This window comes from Passer domesticus, chromosome 3 (assembly GCF_036417665.1).
Source record: "Passer domesticus isolate bPasDom1 chromosome 3, bPasDom1.hap1, whole genome shotgun sequence".
NCBI classification, from domain to species: domain Eukaryota; kingdom Metazoa; phylum Chordata; class Aves; order Passeriformes; family Passeridae; genus Passer; species Passer domesticus.
Genome location: NC_087476.1, coordinates 46014436 through 46033431, shown reverse-complemented (window position 1 = coordinate 46033431; position 18996 = coordinate 46014436). Strand labels below are relative to the sequence as shown.

General features: G+C 38.4%; 1 protein-coding gene across 2 annotated transcripts in view; it reads right to left on the bottom strand.

Moving 5' to 3' along the window:
• Positions 1-1801: 1801 nt before the first annotated feature.
• Positions 1802-18996, bottom strand: part of CDC40 (cell division cycle 40) — a 36726-nt gene continuing 19531 nt past the window's right edge. For both annotated transcript variants that reach the window (XM_064412906.1, XM_064412907.1), the window contains exons 5-15: positions 17582-17721; positions 16867-16963; positions 15059-15198; positions 13336-13410; positions 12711-12756; positions 11258-11359; positions 9916-10031; positions 9699-9832; positions 5075-5151; positions 3519-3663; positions 1802-2785 (exon numbers count right to left, since the gene is read on the bottom strand). In XM_064412906.1, coding sequence (XP_064268976.1) covers positions 2608-2785; positions 3519-3663; positions 5075-5151; positions 9699-9832; positions 9916-10031; positions 11258-11359; positions 12711-12756; positions 13336-13410; positions 15059-15198; positions 16867-16963; positions 17582-17721 — 1250 coding nt within the window. In that variant the 3' untranslated portion in view covers positions 1802-2607. The remainder of the gene's footprint in view (positions 2786-3518; positions 3664-5074; positions 5152-9698; positions 9833-9915; positions 10032-11257; positions 11360-12710; positions 12757-13335; positions 13411-15058; positions 15199-16866; positions 16964-17581; positions 17722-18996) is intronic.

Here is an 18996-nt window from a genome sequence, read left to right as displayed (position 1 = left end):
AGGGATCTTGAAATGCACTCTTCCCTTTTCTCCCAATGCTGACTTTTCCCTGGATCTGTCTGCTCACAGGCCATGCTCAGCATAGAGGTCTCAGCCTAGACTTGCTCTGACCAACCCCTGTGACAGACCAATTTCTGGTCAAACATGAAATTGGGAAGGACAAGATTTGAGTTGATTAGCCCAGGTGGCTGCTGGAAAACCAAGTCTGGACTCGCACCTCACTCACACACACATCTATCCTTGTGCACAGCAAACTAGCTGACAACGTGAGCTTTGCAGTTTGCAACAAGAGGGAATTATCCTCATGAAAATTTCCCCTGCAGGCTTCAATGCAGATGTGAGAAATTCCACAAAAGATTAATGCAGTGACCAACTATGAGGGACAAAGGATTTTATCTGAAAGTTTCGAGGGTAATTTTGATTCTGGTCTTGCTGCAAACATTTAATCCCAATTCATCAACTCCAGCAGAATTGGTTGAAACATTTCTTATATTTTTTCCTACTGAGACAACACTCAGTATATGAATACAAGAGTTTATACACTTATTTTCATATTTTGCATGTACTATTTTACAAGTGTATCTCTAAAGTTCAGCATGGTAGATGACACATGGAAAGACACAGTACCAACAACAGAGCCAAGCATCTTGTGTATTATGATTTAAATGGTTATAAGCATTTGGGAAAGGTGTTTCTGATGTGAAAGCCAGTATGTGTTCCTGTGGGAAGATCTTCTATCAGCTCTATTCCTCTTCTCCTCCTCCTTATTTCTCTGTACATACAAACTGTTAATAGTCAGGGCACACCACCACATATCCATTTGGGAAATGTATTTGAAGGAGAAAATCCATTCCAAATTTCTCCAGCCCACTTTCTCTTGAAGCAGCACCTGGCACACAACACACACCAGAGCTCAACTCCCAGCTCAGGAATCAAACCTTCCCTCTGAAAAGCACATCAGAAATTCATCCTCTGCAAGACAGCAGCAGCTCTTTCCCACCCACATCCTGAAGAGCAGAGAAGCAGGAACAGCCTCTCCCAACAGAGGATCAGTCCACAGGACATGCTGGACCAGCTCTTTCCTCTCTCCAGGCTCTACCATTTTTATGTCAGTGCTTGTATGGGAACGAGACTGGGCAATACTCAGTTACCACCAGGATGGTGCCTATGACAGCGTGGAGTTTTTCAGGCACACGAGGCTGCTGGGATGGGAAAGTAACCAGGAATGTGTCAACTCAGTGCAGTTACACAACAGCACGGACTGACAGTGGAATGACTCTCGAGATCAGCACTACAGTTGGCCTAAAATGCTTAAGCTTCCTGCTCACTCACAAGGACTGACTTGTGTAACTCACTCAGAATTTCTTGCATCCAGTCAAACAACCCAAAACCCACAAAACAACCAACCATCTCCTTCTGCCTTGACCATTTGGGATTCTGTCTCAGTTTCTATCCTGCTGTCAATTAAGGCAATTACTCCTTTGCTAGCCTTTCTAATTGTTGAGCAGTAATTGGATTTACGGTAAATAATATAGTATAATTCAAAACTGTAATTATAGACTGATCAACGGGATAAAATTCAGTACATGCATTTATTTTTATGTGCCCAAAAAAGAGGGCAGACAGGGAGTCAAAAGGTTTTTTTTTTCTCCTGCTGCCAACTTGCCTTAGTTTCAAACGAACACTGCAAGTGAATGAGTTTATCTGAACACTGATACAACTGCATATTAAAATAACAAATGGCAGGAAATATTTTATATGGACAGCTCAAGACAGAAAAATTGAATAAAGATAAGCAGAGTTTTTATAAAAAGATTTATTAAAAATAAGTTCTTTAAAGAGAAAAAGTGTGACATGTATATACATAGAATTGTCAAAACCTTCATGGGGCTTATAATACAAACTATTCCAAACAGAAAAAGAGACATTCACTTTTTTTTTTTAATATGTCATGCTTATCGGAACAGAATAGCATATGGGAAGACAAAAAAACAACACAGCACACAACCATATGAGGAAAACCCTGAAAATGAAGACTACTTGCAAAAGTGAAAGTAAGTAGCCTCATGATTCTACAGACAGAAACTAAGACTATGAATGGCATCTTCAGTTGATAGAGTTCATCTGAGAACTGCTAGCTTCCAATTAATTCTTCATTTCTAGTGTGAATTAGTGAATCTCAGCAAGTGGATTTGTGCTTATCTTTTCCCAGCTCTATTGCAGTAGGTACCAAAGATTTCTTCTTAGGAAGAAAGTTCCACAATTGTTGGTTTTCTCTTTAAACTCTCTGACAGCCAGAACCACAAAAATAGTTTTTCTTAAAATTATTTTTATTTTACAAGAGTGTTTTGCACAAGCAGAGGCAAGACAAACTGGCACATGATTCTGCATGCTTCAGATGACCTCAGCTTAGCTTCTCATTCCCAGATGCCATATTTAGAATTATATCCTTTCACTTGAGTCTTCTGAATTTCCTGGTGTTTAGTGCATATATACAGAGAGCTGAGAACTGCATTATTACAATGTCTACCCATCCTCACAGCAGAATGCACCCTTAATCTCAGATGTATGCAGGGCTTGCATCTTTTGGTCTCTGTAGCACCCTCTTTAGTCCCATAGTTTAATCAGACCATCCCAGCCGCACGTGATGACTTTGGATGTTTCGTGTGGATGCCACACTGCACCAATACAGACTTTGTCATGTGCTTTCAACCTGCTGTAGAGTTTTGTTGTCTTCCAGTCCCAGATGTTTAGCTTCCCATCTGCATCTCCAGATATCACATAGCTGTATTAACAGGAATAAAATGAAAGTTGTATCATGTGTGCAGACTGCTTGCATGTTATTATAAGCAGCAACTGAGCAAACAGAAAAGAGCTTCCTCCAGGGAGCTTCCCATCTGACACAGCCTGCAAACATTGCTACCAAGGAATTAGCTTTCAGGCTGTGCTCTGAGAGTGCACAAGTCCTGCAGAAGGTGATTCATCAACTGTGAGGTACGTGTGCTAAGCAGTGTGATTATACCCTGCACGGTGTTACTGGAACCCAAGAGAAAGTGCCACAAGTTTCTCTAAAATCATGGACACTTTCCTCCAGGTTTGCTGATATTATTCCCTGGTTTATATACTAACTTGTATCTTATGTACATACAGTACTAAATGTATGGGCATATTACTGAGCCAACAGGAAGAAAGAGATGGTTCTCTGAACTGTGAATGAGGATACCCACACCAGACCTGTGAACTGGGGAAACTGGGTGAGTTCAAATGCCAGATTCTCTAGACAAGTGGGAACTGCACTGCACACCCTGTGCAAAAAGATGGGAGTTGGCTGTGGAAGCCTCTCTTGGTCCTATCAGATGCCAAGAGTAAACTTTCTGTTCTGCTGCTTGACAAGGGAGCTCTGCCCAATGCTGAGTTAACAGGACTGTGCATTCATGAATGCTGCAGGGGATTCAAAAGGAAATTTAGTGTCCATACTTGCAAGTTATAAGATGAAGTTCATTCCCACAAAAACTTACCTCATATCAGGTGAAAAATCCACTTGACAAGCATAGCCAGCTACCATGTGACCTTTGAAAATTTTCTTTTTGTTTAATCTGAATCTGTTCTGAGCTCCAAAAATCAAGATTTGGTTATCCATTGACTGGCAAGCCAACCATTTCCCTATAAATGCAATAAACAAAGGTGGTGTCAGGGTGCTGCATCTGAAGAAACAGACCTAACTGGGATGTTTTGGGAGATTTTGACATTTTTTCTTGCACTATCTGAATCCAGATTTTCATTATGTAGCAGGGATTTAGGTAACAGTTGATATTGTTTCTGCCTGACAAGAGTTGAAACCTTTTTTGACAGGCTTTGGGATGCCTATACCTACAAAATGCACTCAGGACTCTACTAAAGCTCTGCCTGCTCCAGCTATGTGCTGCATTAACCCCACTGACATCCTGCTAAGTTTTTAAGATACTGTGTAATCTTGCTGGTGCTCATAATCACATAGCTCAGTGAGGGGAGAAAAATCCATCCAGCTGCACTCTACTTGATCACCTGTTTTGTGGGTACTCTAAGAAAGTCACCACCTCTTTTTATGGGAAAATAGGTCTAAGGTAGACTGAAAATAGGTCTAAGGTATTCTCTGCCTTAATGGAATGCAATTAATAAAGATATTTTAGTGAAAGAAAAATCGAGGCTTTTCTAATCACAACTTCATCTCATTTTGCATCTTGGCAGTGCATTAACTCCTGCCTGAGAATCCAGTGATGATGATGTGCTACAGAACACCAGAACAGAGACTTCTGTCCCAAACTCTGCATATTGTCACTGCCTTTAAAGTGTTTTATGCAGTGACAACATAACATTGGCAGTGCAGCAAGTTGATCAGCCTCTACTCAGCCTAATGGGATTGTTAACAGCAAGTCTGGCAACACTGTAATAGTGGTGACACTACAGCTATTTAAATTTGGCCAAAACAGCTAACAGGAATTTTGCCTTGTTAGAAGGATTTTCACTGATTACTTGAGGCACTAAACAACTATCCTTCTTCAGCATGATTCTAATTGAAGAACATAAACACCAGTGAAACATTAACATACAGAAACACTGAGATAATTTGGGATTTCTCTTATGCAAGAATTATTTGGACTACATTCATAACAGAAGGGAACAGGATCACGTACAACATGAGTTTCTACTTTAACTGTGGCACCACAAGGATTGCTGCACTTCCTTAACACTCTGCCACCATTGTCAGTTCCCCTCCCTGTTTCTCTTAATATTTTAAATACAGCAAAGAGCACATGGTAGCTCTATGGAGAGTCCTTTTGCCTTATCTGGATGAAGGCCTAATTTTAAACTGACACAGTTACCCTGATATAAACCCTCATTCTGACATACTTGTTCTTTAGAATTTTAAATCAAAACTCAATCCAATCCAATCTTGGAATAAGTGCACAGAGTGACTGGGAGGGGTTAGTCTGGGGTGAGAGGAGGATGCAACACAGCAACATCACAGAGACAATAATCAGTAAAAGATGCTTATGTAAATTAGGTCTAAGAAGGCAGCAAAGTGTTAACCTACCATTTGGAGACAAAGTCACAGCTGGCATGGAATGCATACTTGGCTCAGCTATGTACTTGAAGTCTACAGGAATGTCCCTGCAAAAGGAAGAAGTATGTGTTTAATGAAGACATGGAGATGTTCCAAAGAGCTGCTTCAAGTCAGCTGATTTACGTGGCAACTGAACCATGGAGAATGTATGGTGGCATCCAAAGGAAGAATATGCAAAAACTCAAAAATATTATGAGTGTACACCCTAGAGCTCCAGACGCAGAGCCATCTAAAGCATAATCTCTGAGAGTGTGAATTTACCCCAATCAAATGAGCCAGAGTCTACATTAGAGTCATAATTCTAATTGTGAAGAGGAAAATGGTAACACAGAGTTCCTTTATTGCCTCCAGTATAACTGCAGCTCTTACAAAGTTCCTATTTAGATAGCAAGAACATCCTGACATATGCATGGATCTTACTGGAACATCTTCTTGACTTGAGTTTTGTTTTAACTCAAATGTTTCTGCCTTTTGAAAATTCTTCTTTTTAAGCCACTTTTTAAAAGGAAAATAAAAAAGGATTCTCTCTCTCTCTCTCTCATCTCTTTGACATGCCCTATTCCTCCTGACCTCCCCAATTGGGATGCCAACCAATTCCAAATATTCACAGCTGAACTGAACGCTGAACTCCCCAGCTCAATTGCACAAAGACTGTGCCAGTGCATGTTCTTAACATACACTGTCCTGTACAAAGGCCTAGGGTAAAAACAAGGACAGTCTAATCCTTACTCTGCAGAAGTGCCCTTTGGTTTTGACTATATAAATTGAATTACTAACGGTTTGTGCATATTCACAGTGTTCCTCATACCCTGCACTGGAAGACTGCAAAAAAGGGAAGGCACGTACATGGCTTTCTCATTAAGCAAAAGAAACCTCCAGCAGAAAATAGATTTGATTAATGTATTCTGCAGAAAACACATGCAAAATGTTCTGTAGCAACATTAATTAATACAAAAGGGATGTTTATGACTTCATTGTCTAATTCACAGAGCAGAAGGGCTGCTGGGACACTCTGGGAGCAGAGAGCGTGGGTGGCTGCCTTGTCCCAGCTGCCCGAGCCTTGTTGGATGGCAATACGGTCGGCATTAGCAAGGTAATTATCATCCTGCTTTATTGTGGGGGAAGTTATTTCCCATCATCTTAAGTTAAGCAACACACACAGGGGCAGCAGGGTGAGAAGCTGCTTTGTTGTCAGGAAGCAACACAAATGCTCCTGTGAGATAAAATCATTTACTCCTCAGAATAAGAAGGGCAACCCACTTAATACACTGGATAAAAGCATGCACTTTAGGCCAGGGACAACCAGCTTCCAAACAGACACACCTAAGACAGCTGCTGGGCAGCAAATCTGTGAAGATTCCACCACCATTCCACCATCATACATCATCTCTGAGGCTGATCAACACAACAGCACAGGAAGTGCATTCCCTGTGCTACACCCTACCCAAACCATTTCCAGCTCCATTTGCAACAGGACACAAGCAAGGCCAGGCCCTGATCCACTCCCAGCACCCAACACTCCTGCAGACCAAAAACCTTCTGGAGTCCTCAATGCCAGGTAAAACCAGTCCCACTGGGAGCCCCATTAAAGTCTCATTACAGAAGATGCATCTCCAATACTGAATTGTTCTGCAGTCAGAAATTTAAATGCAGCATCAGTTGTTTTGCTTCTCCTTTTACAAATGAAGGCAGGCTCACCTATTAGAATTTATTCACAATAGCTCTGCTTTATGTTGATACCTACCAGGCACACTTAAGACAGCAGCAGGATATGCTGCATTAAATTATTAGGCAGAATAAAAAGATGCATTTGTGTTTCACATTTGCTTCCAGTCAAATTGCTAAATAAGTAATGTCAGCCTGCTCCCTCAAAAAAATTACCAACACAGATGGTTGCCCAACCTCAAAACTGATGTGATGTATTTGGTTTTTTTTTTGTGACAAATACTTAAATATTTTAAAGTCCTTTCCCCACTTGATAGCATTTCAAAGGCTGAAATGTTTTAAATATCAGAAATTATATCTGCTAGCCAAGACTTAGAAGTGTTATACTCTGGGGTTTTGATACAACTTCTTAGCCAGGCAAGTGACAGAAAAATGCCTTTAACAAAAGAAGGAAAAGAACCAAGCCAAGCCAAACCCTCAGTACAACCTAATCCAGTTTTGGGACCTACACATCATGCAGACGTCTCTCAGGAGACTACATTATCTCTACCAGGAGCTATGGGTGAAAAGACCCACTGAGAGGCACAGATTTACAGAGATGACAAGCCTCCAAAGCCTGTCAGCATAATAACTAAATTGCCACTGCACAGTTCTTGCTTTGCGGGCTGACTTGGAGGTAAAAAGAAGTAACAGCCTCCAAAGTTAAATGCTCACGTCATTTCAGTGCTTACCCAAGCAGGATCAGATGCATACAAAGAAAAGACAAAGTAATATTTTGCATTTCTAGAAGAGAGTACACAGGATAGGATACCCATGCCAACTTTAATATCCCAATCACATGAAATGCAAAAGCAGAAAATTTTTCAAGTACTCCCATTAATATTCCTAAATAAACTATGTAATCTACAAGAGTCTGTACTATACTTGAAGTCTGAACTTTCAGCAACTAACCAACTGCAATTCTATGTACAGCCCCATGAAATCTTTGCATGGGATGAATTCTTGGGAAAGGAGATTTTAGTTTTCAGATGTTCCTCACTGTGAAGTCAGACATGCCATCCCATTACCCATCTCTGGCCAAGTCAAAGTGTTTACAAAACACACTACAGAATTCCTCTAGATAATTGAAATGAAGCAATTAGACCAACTTCTAATTACTAGCTTTTAAGGCCATGCTCAGGTCATAATTATTTCCACTTTGTTTCTGTAGGATACTGAAGAAACATTGTGCTGAAGAACATATCAAAGAAAAGTGCCAAAAGGTGCAGCAACCAAATCACTGCTAAGTAGCAAATAATTTTCCTTATCCATTTACGAAAAAAGGACTTAAGAAATAATTTGCCAGGGAAGTTTTTGAGCTCCAAAATCTTCCACAATGAATGTATTAACTTAGTTTTAAGGCATTTTAAAAATCCGGATCTTGAAGTAACAGAAATATGCCTACAGACCAATTAGCATATATCATGGTAGGTTGTGGGGAAAGGTTTTCAAGTCATGCCCAGGAAGATGGCATTACATTTGCTCTTTATAAAACCAAAGTGTTTCCAACAACTGCATTACAGAATACTGCATGGAGTAGTTTCCTATCATTTCAACAAGGGAGCTCTTTCTTCAGTGTACAAAACACTATTACATGGTTTTTTTCCTCAGAAGAAAAAAACTGCTACTGGAACAATCAGGTTGCGATGTTCCCATGCCAGAACCTTTTTGCCTTTCCTGCTTTTCTCCACAGACTGACTAAATCCACCCACTTCACTATTTACTTCAGCCGTCACACAAAGCTCATAAAACAAGGGCAATCCAATCTCAAGGAAATAAGAGATTTGTGCAAGCGAGATCATCCTCCCACTCAACAAAGACAAGACATTCCTTAGCAGACATGGTATTGTAAAGATTTTTCTTTAAGGAGCTCAGTAAACCCATGGGTCTGCTTATGAAACACTGAACAGAGCTTTCTTGGAGCAGCATATGGTGACAACATTTTATGTCTAGTCTAAGCCTGGGTTCCCAGACTTTGGTCATTCCCACTGCTACTGGCAATGACTGCAGACGATCACAGACAAGCTGAGGATTTAGCTGGCTGCTTGGGTAACATTCCAATACCACAGATTGGAGTCTCTTGTCTAGGATACAGAAAAAAAAAGAAAAGCAAGCAGCTAGGAAGAAACTGATTAGTCACAGAACTGTTGAACTAGATTCTATATTATGCAACAGCTTTGCATGTGTGAACAGCAAAAGGAAATGAATACCTCAAGATATGGGACTGATTATTTAAAAAATAAATTCTCAAATCCTAAAGAAATCTTAGAAGTTCTAAGTTCAAGATCTTAGTACCTAGAACTTTGCAAAAAACATGTCAGATAGGAGTGAAATGTTTTCTCTGCAGGTTAAATTTTAAAAACTGGAAGCCGTTTCAAATATTTTGTGTTTTTTCTTGGACAGACTTTCCCTTTTCTGTCATCTATTGTATTCATACCGTGTGCACCAATTATTGCTAAAAAGCCAGACTAATAGAAAACCAGAATAAAGCTACACTAAACTAGTTATTTCAAACATGAGCCAAGTATCATATAACACTATGGACATCCAAGTTCAAAGCATTCAAAACCAACACACACCAATTGTAATAGAGCAGACATTACCTTGAGTTAATTTAAGACTAATATACCCTTGGGGAAAGGGGAGAGAGCAGAGACCACTAACAGAGTGCAGTGTGCTTCAGGCTGATAGGGCTGTCTTATGTTTTCTTTGGGGAAGAGGAAATCAATGAAGTGTCTCAAGCATTAAGTCAGAACAGGGTTTTAAAACTTTTCCTGAGCTAGCTAGAACTCATTACACTCCAGTGGCCGATGTGTACTTCTAAAAATGAACTCTCCTCTCAGTTTACTCACAATATACTTTGAGGTAAAATTCAAAATTTTAAACTTACCATTCCCAGACTCTTAAACTCTTGTCATCAGATGTACTCACAAACCTTCTATTTTCATCCACAAACACAATGGTGTTGACAGCTCCCAAATGCCTATCGTATTCCTGCACAATCTCACCACTTCGAATATCCCACTACAATTAAAAAAGTCAGAATAAGAACCTGGTTCTTACTAAATACCAGTACTTTTAGAGAAATAAATATTGAGTAGACATACCTGTACAATTTTTTTATCTGACATCCCTGCAACGAAGAGATTTTGTTTATCTTCATCAGGATTGAACTTGACACAATAAGGAACCTTCCTGTTGGTGAATCTTGAAATACATTGCCCTGCAACAGAAAACCCATTTATAGTGTATCAGGTTGGAAGTACTATGGGCTGATTGGTTGTTTGCAATACTGAAAAAAAAGCACTTTACTAAGAGCAGACAACAATTCTTTTAATGTCCTTGATAGAATTAGAGGGCAGAATTTGCCCTGCTCTTTGATTAGGCCATCTTTCACATGTGTATGCATGCACCTGCATAAACACGCACACACACAAACTGTTCTGTAAGTTTGCTACAGCTTCCCAAACAATACAACTGCTCAGTACCCTGTATGCCACCAGGAAATAACAAGAACATGAGGACAGGTTCACAAGCCGACTACTGTCTTTGCCAAACATATCTCCTTAGGATCAGAGGTCTTCTCAACAAGAGATACAAATTTGGGCAAGAATTCAAGACTAACCTCAGAAAAGGTTAACAGTAATCCAACTGCAAAATAAAGCCCTGGCCTCCCCTCTTAGCTTCACCCACAAATACCCTGATAACTCCTTATCTGTAACTTACAGGAGATGTGTTAACCCAAAAGCTCTGTTTAAATAAATGAGTTCAGACTCAAGTACTGGAGAATCAGACTCATACCTTTCTGGCCATCACCTGTGTAAGATTAGTGACACTGCTAACCCAGAAGGCTAACAATTTTTTCAAACATGGGAACTTTCTGTCTTAGGAAGAGACCCAGGTTTAAAAGAATACTGACAAAATCTATCCTGTATTTTTTTTAACTTAACAAACTATCTGTAGCAGAATGTTACAAAGCATCTCCCAGGCATGAGAGCATGAGAGCTACCCTTCAACTCTCTATACCAACAGGTCAGTTATCACCATCTTTTCTTATTTGGTATGCTCTTCAGGTTAAGCAAAGAGCAAGTGAGATAATTTTTAAAAATTAAGCATATTTAGGTGTAAAGAGTAATTTTATGCCTGTAAATGTAAACATGCAATTAAATGATTTAGCAAGATGTCTTTTTGCTGAAAATTGTTCTAGCATTACAAATAACTAAGAAACTTCTCAAATAAAAAACAATATGAAATACAGTTGCACCATTGCAGATAACAACAAAACATATGTGAAAAAAGACTAGTTATCCTGCAATGAAAGCCTAAACAGTGAACTACAAGACAAGATGAAGGACAACTGGAAACAACCTGAATGCTGAGATATCTTTGTAGTCACTATCAATTAAAAACAGTGCCAAATAATAGCCCAAATAACAAACACAAGCCTACCTGTTTCAGTGTCCCAGAGTTTTAGATAGCGGTCATATGCAGCACTAAGGAACTGAGTGCCTGCATTGTTAAAACAGATGTCTCGAACAGCTTTACTGTGCCCTACAGAATAGAAAAAATGCAATGGTAAACTTTCATCCATTCATACTTAGGATTAATTTTAAAAAAATCCCAACCCATATTACTCAAGTTAAACGCTCTAACAATGTAAAGAGAAGATGAAACTCACTTACTGAAGTTTTTTATGAGAACTAGTAAAGAATGATTCAAGTGAGAAAGAAAAAGTAACTCCTAAAGAATAGTGAGAATAAAACCCCATAACACCCTCACACCTCCAAACACTGGAGAGAGAAACAAAAGCACTGCACAGAGTCAACTTGATAAACAAGTATAAACTTGTATAAATTGATACACAAGCAGAACTTCAAAAGAAATTTAAAATACTCTAATAAATGGCAACACCTAATGAAAAAGAGGAGAGACAAACACTGCATGAGACTCATTTAATGGAGAAACATTTAAAATTACAAAGCAGGTAAAAAATATGGGAAATATTAGATCAGAAAATTAAGAATGCTTTCATCTGATGTTAATCTTGCTACCCCTCAGCCTCAATACTTTTATGTGACCACCACATCAGACTTGCAGTTCTTTTTAGTTTACATATTGACACAGGAATTGAAATATAGCAAAATGGCAGGCAAATCTGGTTGATAATAAGAATCTTTTGATGAAAACAGTCACACTGTTCAAAAAGAGCAGTTTATTGAGAGAGAACCTTTTCTGAGCCATCATCTTTGCCACACTGCTGTCATCAGAAATAATAGGTGGAAAAAGACTTCTTTCTTGTTACTCAACATATATTCACTCAGTGTTCTAGAAATGTTCCTATTTCAATAGGAGAATCAGCTACTTTTGTTCTGCATTCAAGGTTGCTAAGAAGTTTGTATTTCTCTGTCTCTCAGCTATCTGCTTTAAAAAGCACCTGTTACATGAACAAAGACTGCACCTGAACCTAAAAAAGATTTCCCATGCTTTTGCACTAAAAACTCAGCACAGATGGAATGACCTATTTAAGGAGGAATCAGACCATGAGACACCCTCACCAGTTAAATACAGAGGGTTGCTGTTTTCAACATGAAGATGGGGCAATTTCATGTCAAAATTTTGCCTTTCAAAAGAAGTCCTGCATAAAGTATTGATGACTGTAGAACACTAATGTTTTGTTTTAAGGGTTGTAAGGTGTAACACATCAACATTAAATTGCTTGAAATAATGATAAAGTTCTTAACAAAACATGCATCTTTTCAATTCTTACTGCCAAGATCATTCCAAACAACCACTGACTTGGAGGCACACAGGTCCTCTCTATGACAAATTAATAAGCTAAGCTAAATCATATTCTTTCAGGAAGTTGTACTAGACAGAAATGAGTTTAAAAAAAGACTATTACCAATAAACGTTCGTAGACATCTTCGATCACCATATACTTCCCACAGCTAGGAAAAAAAGGATGGGGGGGAAATATGTCAATTGTTAAACAATAATGATGCTGAAATTAAGTGCAAAAATATGTCAAACATGTTTTAAGAAATTAATTACAAACATATACCATGTACTGATTAATCACAATCTATCCAGAAATTCACTAGAATGCTGTCACCTTCCTGTCAGCAAAATCCCCTTAGAATAACTAAAACCCCCATACCATAGTCCAACTTTTATGAATTAAGATTTTGCTGCTAAAAAAAATCACCCAAAACAACAGCTTTCTGTTGATATATGCTGGACTGAAGTGAGATTAGTTCACACCACAAATGCTTCAGTAGAAGATTTCAGAAAGAAAAAAGATTTTGTTAGTTGTAAAACTAGGCTTCACAGAAAATGAATTAATATAACAAAGGTAATAACATGAGAAACTTGTGACCTTCTAAAAGCTATTAAGAAACAACTAACACTGTCCTAACACAGACAAAAGGTATTTGGTAGAAGTACCAAATGCTTACAGATCCTAAAATGCACTGTCTGTATTCCAGGATGGTATAAAATGTATTCATGAAAACAGAAAAATAACTCACCTTAATTTTGCAATCCATAGAGCAAGACAACATTATATGCCCAGACAGAGGAAACAATCTGACTGCACTGACACCCTATAAATAAGGACATAAGTTAACATTAAGTGGATAATCTAGAAGTTTCTTCAGTTCATTTGCCCTCTTTTCCAAGCAAAAAGCTAAAGCTTATCTTCATAAAACATACAGATACTGTACCTTGAAAAGAAATAACCTGCCCACATTCCATTTTAGAAACAGTGATGTATTTTGAACAAATGCTATTGGAAAAAAGTTGTTTCACTTTAATAGCTGTATATATAACCTCCTTCAACATCCACACCATTACTGTGGCAAACACAGCAAATAAATACAAATTGGGGGTTAAAGGAACTGTCTCTGCACAGCAAGCCTTTTCAGATGGGACAGGTACAGAATTTTCCAAAAAAAAAAAAAAGAAAAAAGTTTTGGCCAGCTCAATTTCTTACATATAATACCAATGCTTTCTACTCACTGAGCTCAGATTTCCTGGGCACAGCATCTTCACTGCTGTCTCTATTTCAGGTATCCCCTTCTGGGAAGTCCAAAGAACCCCCAAGTACTTGTGGTTTTAATGTCTCTCCTTTCCATTTCATGTTGATTACTCTATTCTATATGCCACCCAGTGGCATATTCTGTATGCCACCCAGTTCTTCCCTCCCACCTCTGGTTGGAGCTGGGTACTTTATCCTCCCTGTTATTGTCTACTTCTATCCCCCAGCTTTTCTAAATTTGTCAGCCCATTTCTCTTTTGACTCTCACACCAATATCATTATTCATCTTGTTTGAAGGAAGAAGTCATTTTCCACATCAGTCTGTTGTAATAGGGTAATAGGCAGAGGAGGGACTAGAGCTTTGGGGAGGAGATGTCATTCTGGAAAGCCCTGATAGTTGCAGCTATAAGCTTGTTGATGCAGCAATCATTTAAGAAGAGCTCAGAGATGAGACTCAACTGAAAAAAGGGTAAAAGCTAAAAACATTCCCTGTTCCTCCTTTCTTCCATCCTCCAAATATTATTAAGGTGATGTCCATTGCAGTGCAGCATATTCCCCTTTAAGCAATACTTCAAATTAGTGGCAAAAGAAGCAGCAAATTGAGTTGTACAACCCGGAGCAGCAAAACACTTTTTTAACACCAGAAGTGTGTATATTGTTTTGGTATCTGACACAAGAAGGAACTATGGATGTTAAGCAGTATCAAAGAAAACCCTTACCAAGACACACTTCTCAAAGGTATTAGCTATATTTGGGAAACCTGTAATGCTGATGCACCATAATCACAAAACCTATGTAACTTGACCCAAATTTGATACAAAATAGCCCTTAAGTACTCTTCTACAAAAAAAACCCAAACCCCAACAAAACTTCAAACACCAAACTTTCTTAGGAATTTCTAGAATCAGCCTTATTGTTATTCACATTGTAATTTAGGAAATAACTTCAAATCCCCCTGAAGTCACTGAATAATATTTTCCTTTGAAGGTAGGTCAGGAAGTCACTATGTTAACACAAAAGTATATGCAGCTAGACAACTGCAATGGAGCAGGCAAACACCTTGTGTGAGCATGAAACTCAATTAATTACATGCAGAGTAGGGTAAAGAGAAAAATACTCTTTCCTTCTACTGATTCTTCAGTTTTATAGAAATTACTAGCTGCAGACAGGGAATTAAATGAGTTGTTATGCTGTATGCTCACAAACATTCCTACCTTTGTATGCCCAGACCACACATGGATTTGTTTCTTTGGGAGATAGCACTTCTCAGGTGGTACTGTAGAACGGAGATTAACCCCAACATCTTGAGGGACATGAAGATAAGATCTCCCCTGATAGTCATACATTTCTTTAACTGAAAAGGTAAACACAGAATTCTGAGAATCCATATTTTAAGAGGTTATCATCTTTGAAAGGCTCAACAACTCACACAGTAATGGTTTTCTCAATACAGCTGCTCTGCTGTAGAGTGAGAGGTGAGAGAGGGGGTGTAAGAAAAAACAGCTTCATACAGATGTGGAATTTTATTTGACATCAACTGAACTCAAATTATGTCATTTCAGCGAAGTCTGCTTGGAACCTTACAATCCAAACATTAAGACAATCTTTCTCTTATCCTTACTCATCATCAAACAGCAAGAGAGTTCCCCTGACCAAAAAGACTTCGCTTACACTAACGCTACATAGATTAAACCGTGCCACTCTAACCCTGACCTTTGCTTGCAACTCGCATTTTGGCCAGCTCTGTGCTGTGCCAGTCATGTCAACAGAATTACAAATCAAGGAAAAAAGATTCATGTGGCCAGCATGAACCAATATTGGTCAGCAACAGCCAACAACTGCTCTTTAACTAGATTTAAGAAGCGATTGGACAGTCAGAAACACAGGGATGCATTGTGCAGGAAAATGGATTATTTCAGAGTAGATGTTTGCTGGGTAGCCATGACAATAAGCTGTTCACTGATTAAATTAATTTCTGAGTTTCTGGAATGTTGTTATGGCAGTTTTGGTTGTACTCTTGCACAGACATGCACATGCATACACAAATCTTCAAAATGGGGTATTTCTGGAATGTTTGCATGTGAGAAGATCACAGTTTATAGGGCACCTGTGAATTTCAGGTAGAGAGCATGAAAACTTGGATATGAAACAATTAGTCCATAGGAGCTCAGTGGCTAAAATTCCATGTTTGTTATGCTCACTGCTATAAATACAGTCATGATCTACTGCACATGAACAGAACAATGTTCTAATGCCAGCAGTGCTTTTCTCACAGCCATCTCTTCTTCCTCAAGAAAGGATGCTTCTTCATCCTTAGAAAGGATGCTCACAGCTCCTGTGTGTGAGCCTGGCTGCAGAAACTGGCACACAAAGAGAGACCCTGTCTACCAAACTATGCACACCAAGCAGTACTACACAGGGCTGTTTTGTATGCAGAGAGCTGAAGTAACAGCTTAAAAAAAAATTACTGAATTCTACTTAATTACCAAACCATTTTCTTTGAAGGTACCACATACTACAGGCTTCTGTAGGGTAATTAATTGATACACAATTATTCAAAGTATGACAGCAAGAACATTTACATTAAAAACTGAGGAAGTGTAAAGTCCAAGTGATTTTCTAAATTGTTCACAAACCATAACTCAGAGCACTACCTGCTGATGAAAATACTGACACATAAAACTCCAATAATTCTGAAGCTGAAACTAAGCCAAACCCATAACTTCAATATGTTTGCTCCGTGAAACAGAAAAGAGATACGTGCATCTAGTAACACTGAAAATAAATAAATAAAACCAGTACCCTGAAAAATTATATTTCCACACTGCTCTTCACAGTACGAAGTGGAATTAGTCCAAGTTTATCTCCTTCCCTGTCCTTTATGCTTTTGCCTGTGAGTGCTGTTATCTCCAATACAGAAACATCAACGTGCTGAGGCTGTCTGCCATCCTTACTAATTAACACAGCAGGCAAGAAAACACAGCGAGCTAGAAAATGAGAACAGCCAGGCAGATGCCATTACCATGTAATATAGTCTTCTCCTCTCCAGGTTTATCATCTTCTAGTTTTCCTCTCTTCTGCCTCTTAGCTGTTATTTCATCCAACTCCTTCTGCTCTTCCTGGAAAAAATAAAACATGATCTCTTAAAAAAGTCAGCATTCAGAATCACATAACAAAATCCAGAACTGTGTTATTGTTTACTCACTATTAAGAAGATATTTATTTGCTAAACAAGATTAGAAATATTTCTAAGCATCAATAAAGAGAATATCCCTACCAAAACCATAAAGGCTTGGAAAGCCATGTACACTGAAAAGAACAAATATATTTTTATTCATAGACTAAAGTTAAGCACTGACTGGATATGTGGATAGGATATCTGTTGGTTGGTTGGCTCAGGGTGTGTGCATTTGTGTGTGTGATACTGGGGGTTTGCATTTGCCTTTTTTTTCCCAAAAAGTTTTACTTTCACTTTTTTTCTCCCCTAAGCTGTTTCTTTTAATCAGACTCTACACACAGATTGAATTAATTTTATTTCCACAAAAGTGTTCCAAATAATTGAATGCAGAATATCTGGAACATCTTATTTGGATATATCACCCAAAATGTTTCTAATTACCCCAAAGCATAGCATGGATCTGCTGGGACAAGCACTAGAGCACTAGAAACCACTGCCATGTACTGACAATTTGTATCCATTTCAAATGGATAAAGCAACTCTTTAAAGCAGGACTTACTTCTGATGGTTTGGCAACTTCTTTTTCATCAACATACTTTGCCCACGGTCCCAGAAAACCATCAATATTAGATGCATCATTCTCCTTGAATTTCTTCCTTTTTTCAATTTTCCTCTGTCCTGTTTCAAACACTGTTAAACCTGAAGAAGGAAACAATACACTGACTAACTGCTAACACAGAATACATCAGAGGTTACACCACAGTCAGCTTAAAAGAAAAGCCACCACCACCACTCCTTTCAATATAAAGGACAACACGGAAAAAGTATTTAAGCAAAATTGGCCAAAACATTGCTCACGTCTCCAGATATGAACACTGCTAACCATGTGCAGTAACAGAGTTACCACTTCAGCCGTGTATCCTTGCTTGTTAGAATATTTAACCATGCATGCACCATAAATTTTTAACAGTCAGTCTGCAGACTGTATGAATACATCAATTTTCATGCTTTAAATTGTGTAGTTTTTGAAAGTAAAGTCTTCTTGGCTTCTGATACCTCTGAACCCTCTCAGTTTGAAAAAAAAGCCCCAAAATGAAAGTAAGACAAGTGTCCCAAAACCCCAACCATGTATTTTAATTAAGAAAAAATTAATATAATTATAGAATGGTTTGGGTTGAAAGTGACCTTTAATGGTCACCTACTCCAACCACCTTGCAATGAGCAGCAACATCTTCAACTAGATCAGGGTGCTCAGAGCCCTGTCCAACCTGAACTTCAATGTTTCAAGGGACAGGGCACTCATTACCTGTCTGGGCAACTTGTTCTAGTATTTCACCAACCACATTGTAAAATATTTCTTCCTTATAACTTAGTCTGAATCTATCCTCTTTTAGCTTAAAATCATTACCCTTGTCCTATTGCTACAGGCCCTCTTAAGAAGTCTGTCACTATTGACAGAGTCAGCTCCCTCCAAACACTATCATCTTCTTTCACATAAATAGTAGCTTTTCACAAATATTGCACCCTCAGAATTTCATGTGTCAAAATCACTATACAATATGGATATGGGAGGGAAAAAACCCTGTAGGTAATTATTTTAACATCTTTTAAGTTTTTCAAGCTTGTATATACAATTACGTTCAATTTTCAAAAAATGTTTTTGTGCAGCAGCAGTAATATTCATCTAGTGCAAAAGAGACAAAAGAAGCTTTATGCAAACAATGGGAAAATAGGCAATGTAAAAAGTTAAGCAGTGATCAGAAGGAATCATATTAATCAAGGCTTTTCTTAAAATGAAGTACGAAATTCCATTATGAAAAGGGTTTTTTAAAAATGGTTTAATCTTAGTTATTTCCTTCTTTGGAAGGAAAGAGTGAAATAAGCTTGGATATATTCTGAGGAAGACAACACAGAAATAAAGATCCTTTGTATACCCATGTGAATAGGATATTTGAAAAAGACATGCAAGGGAAA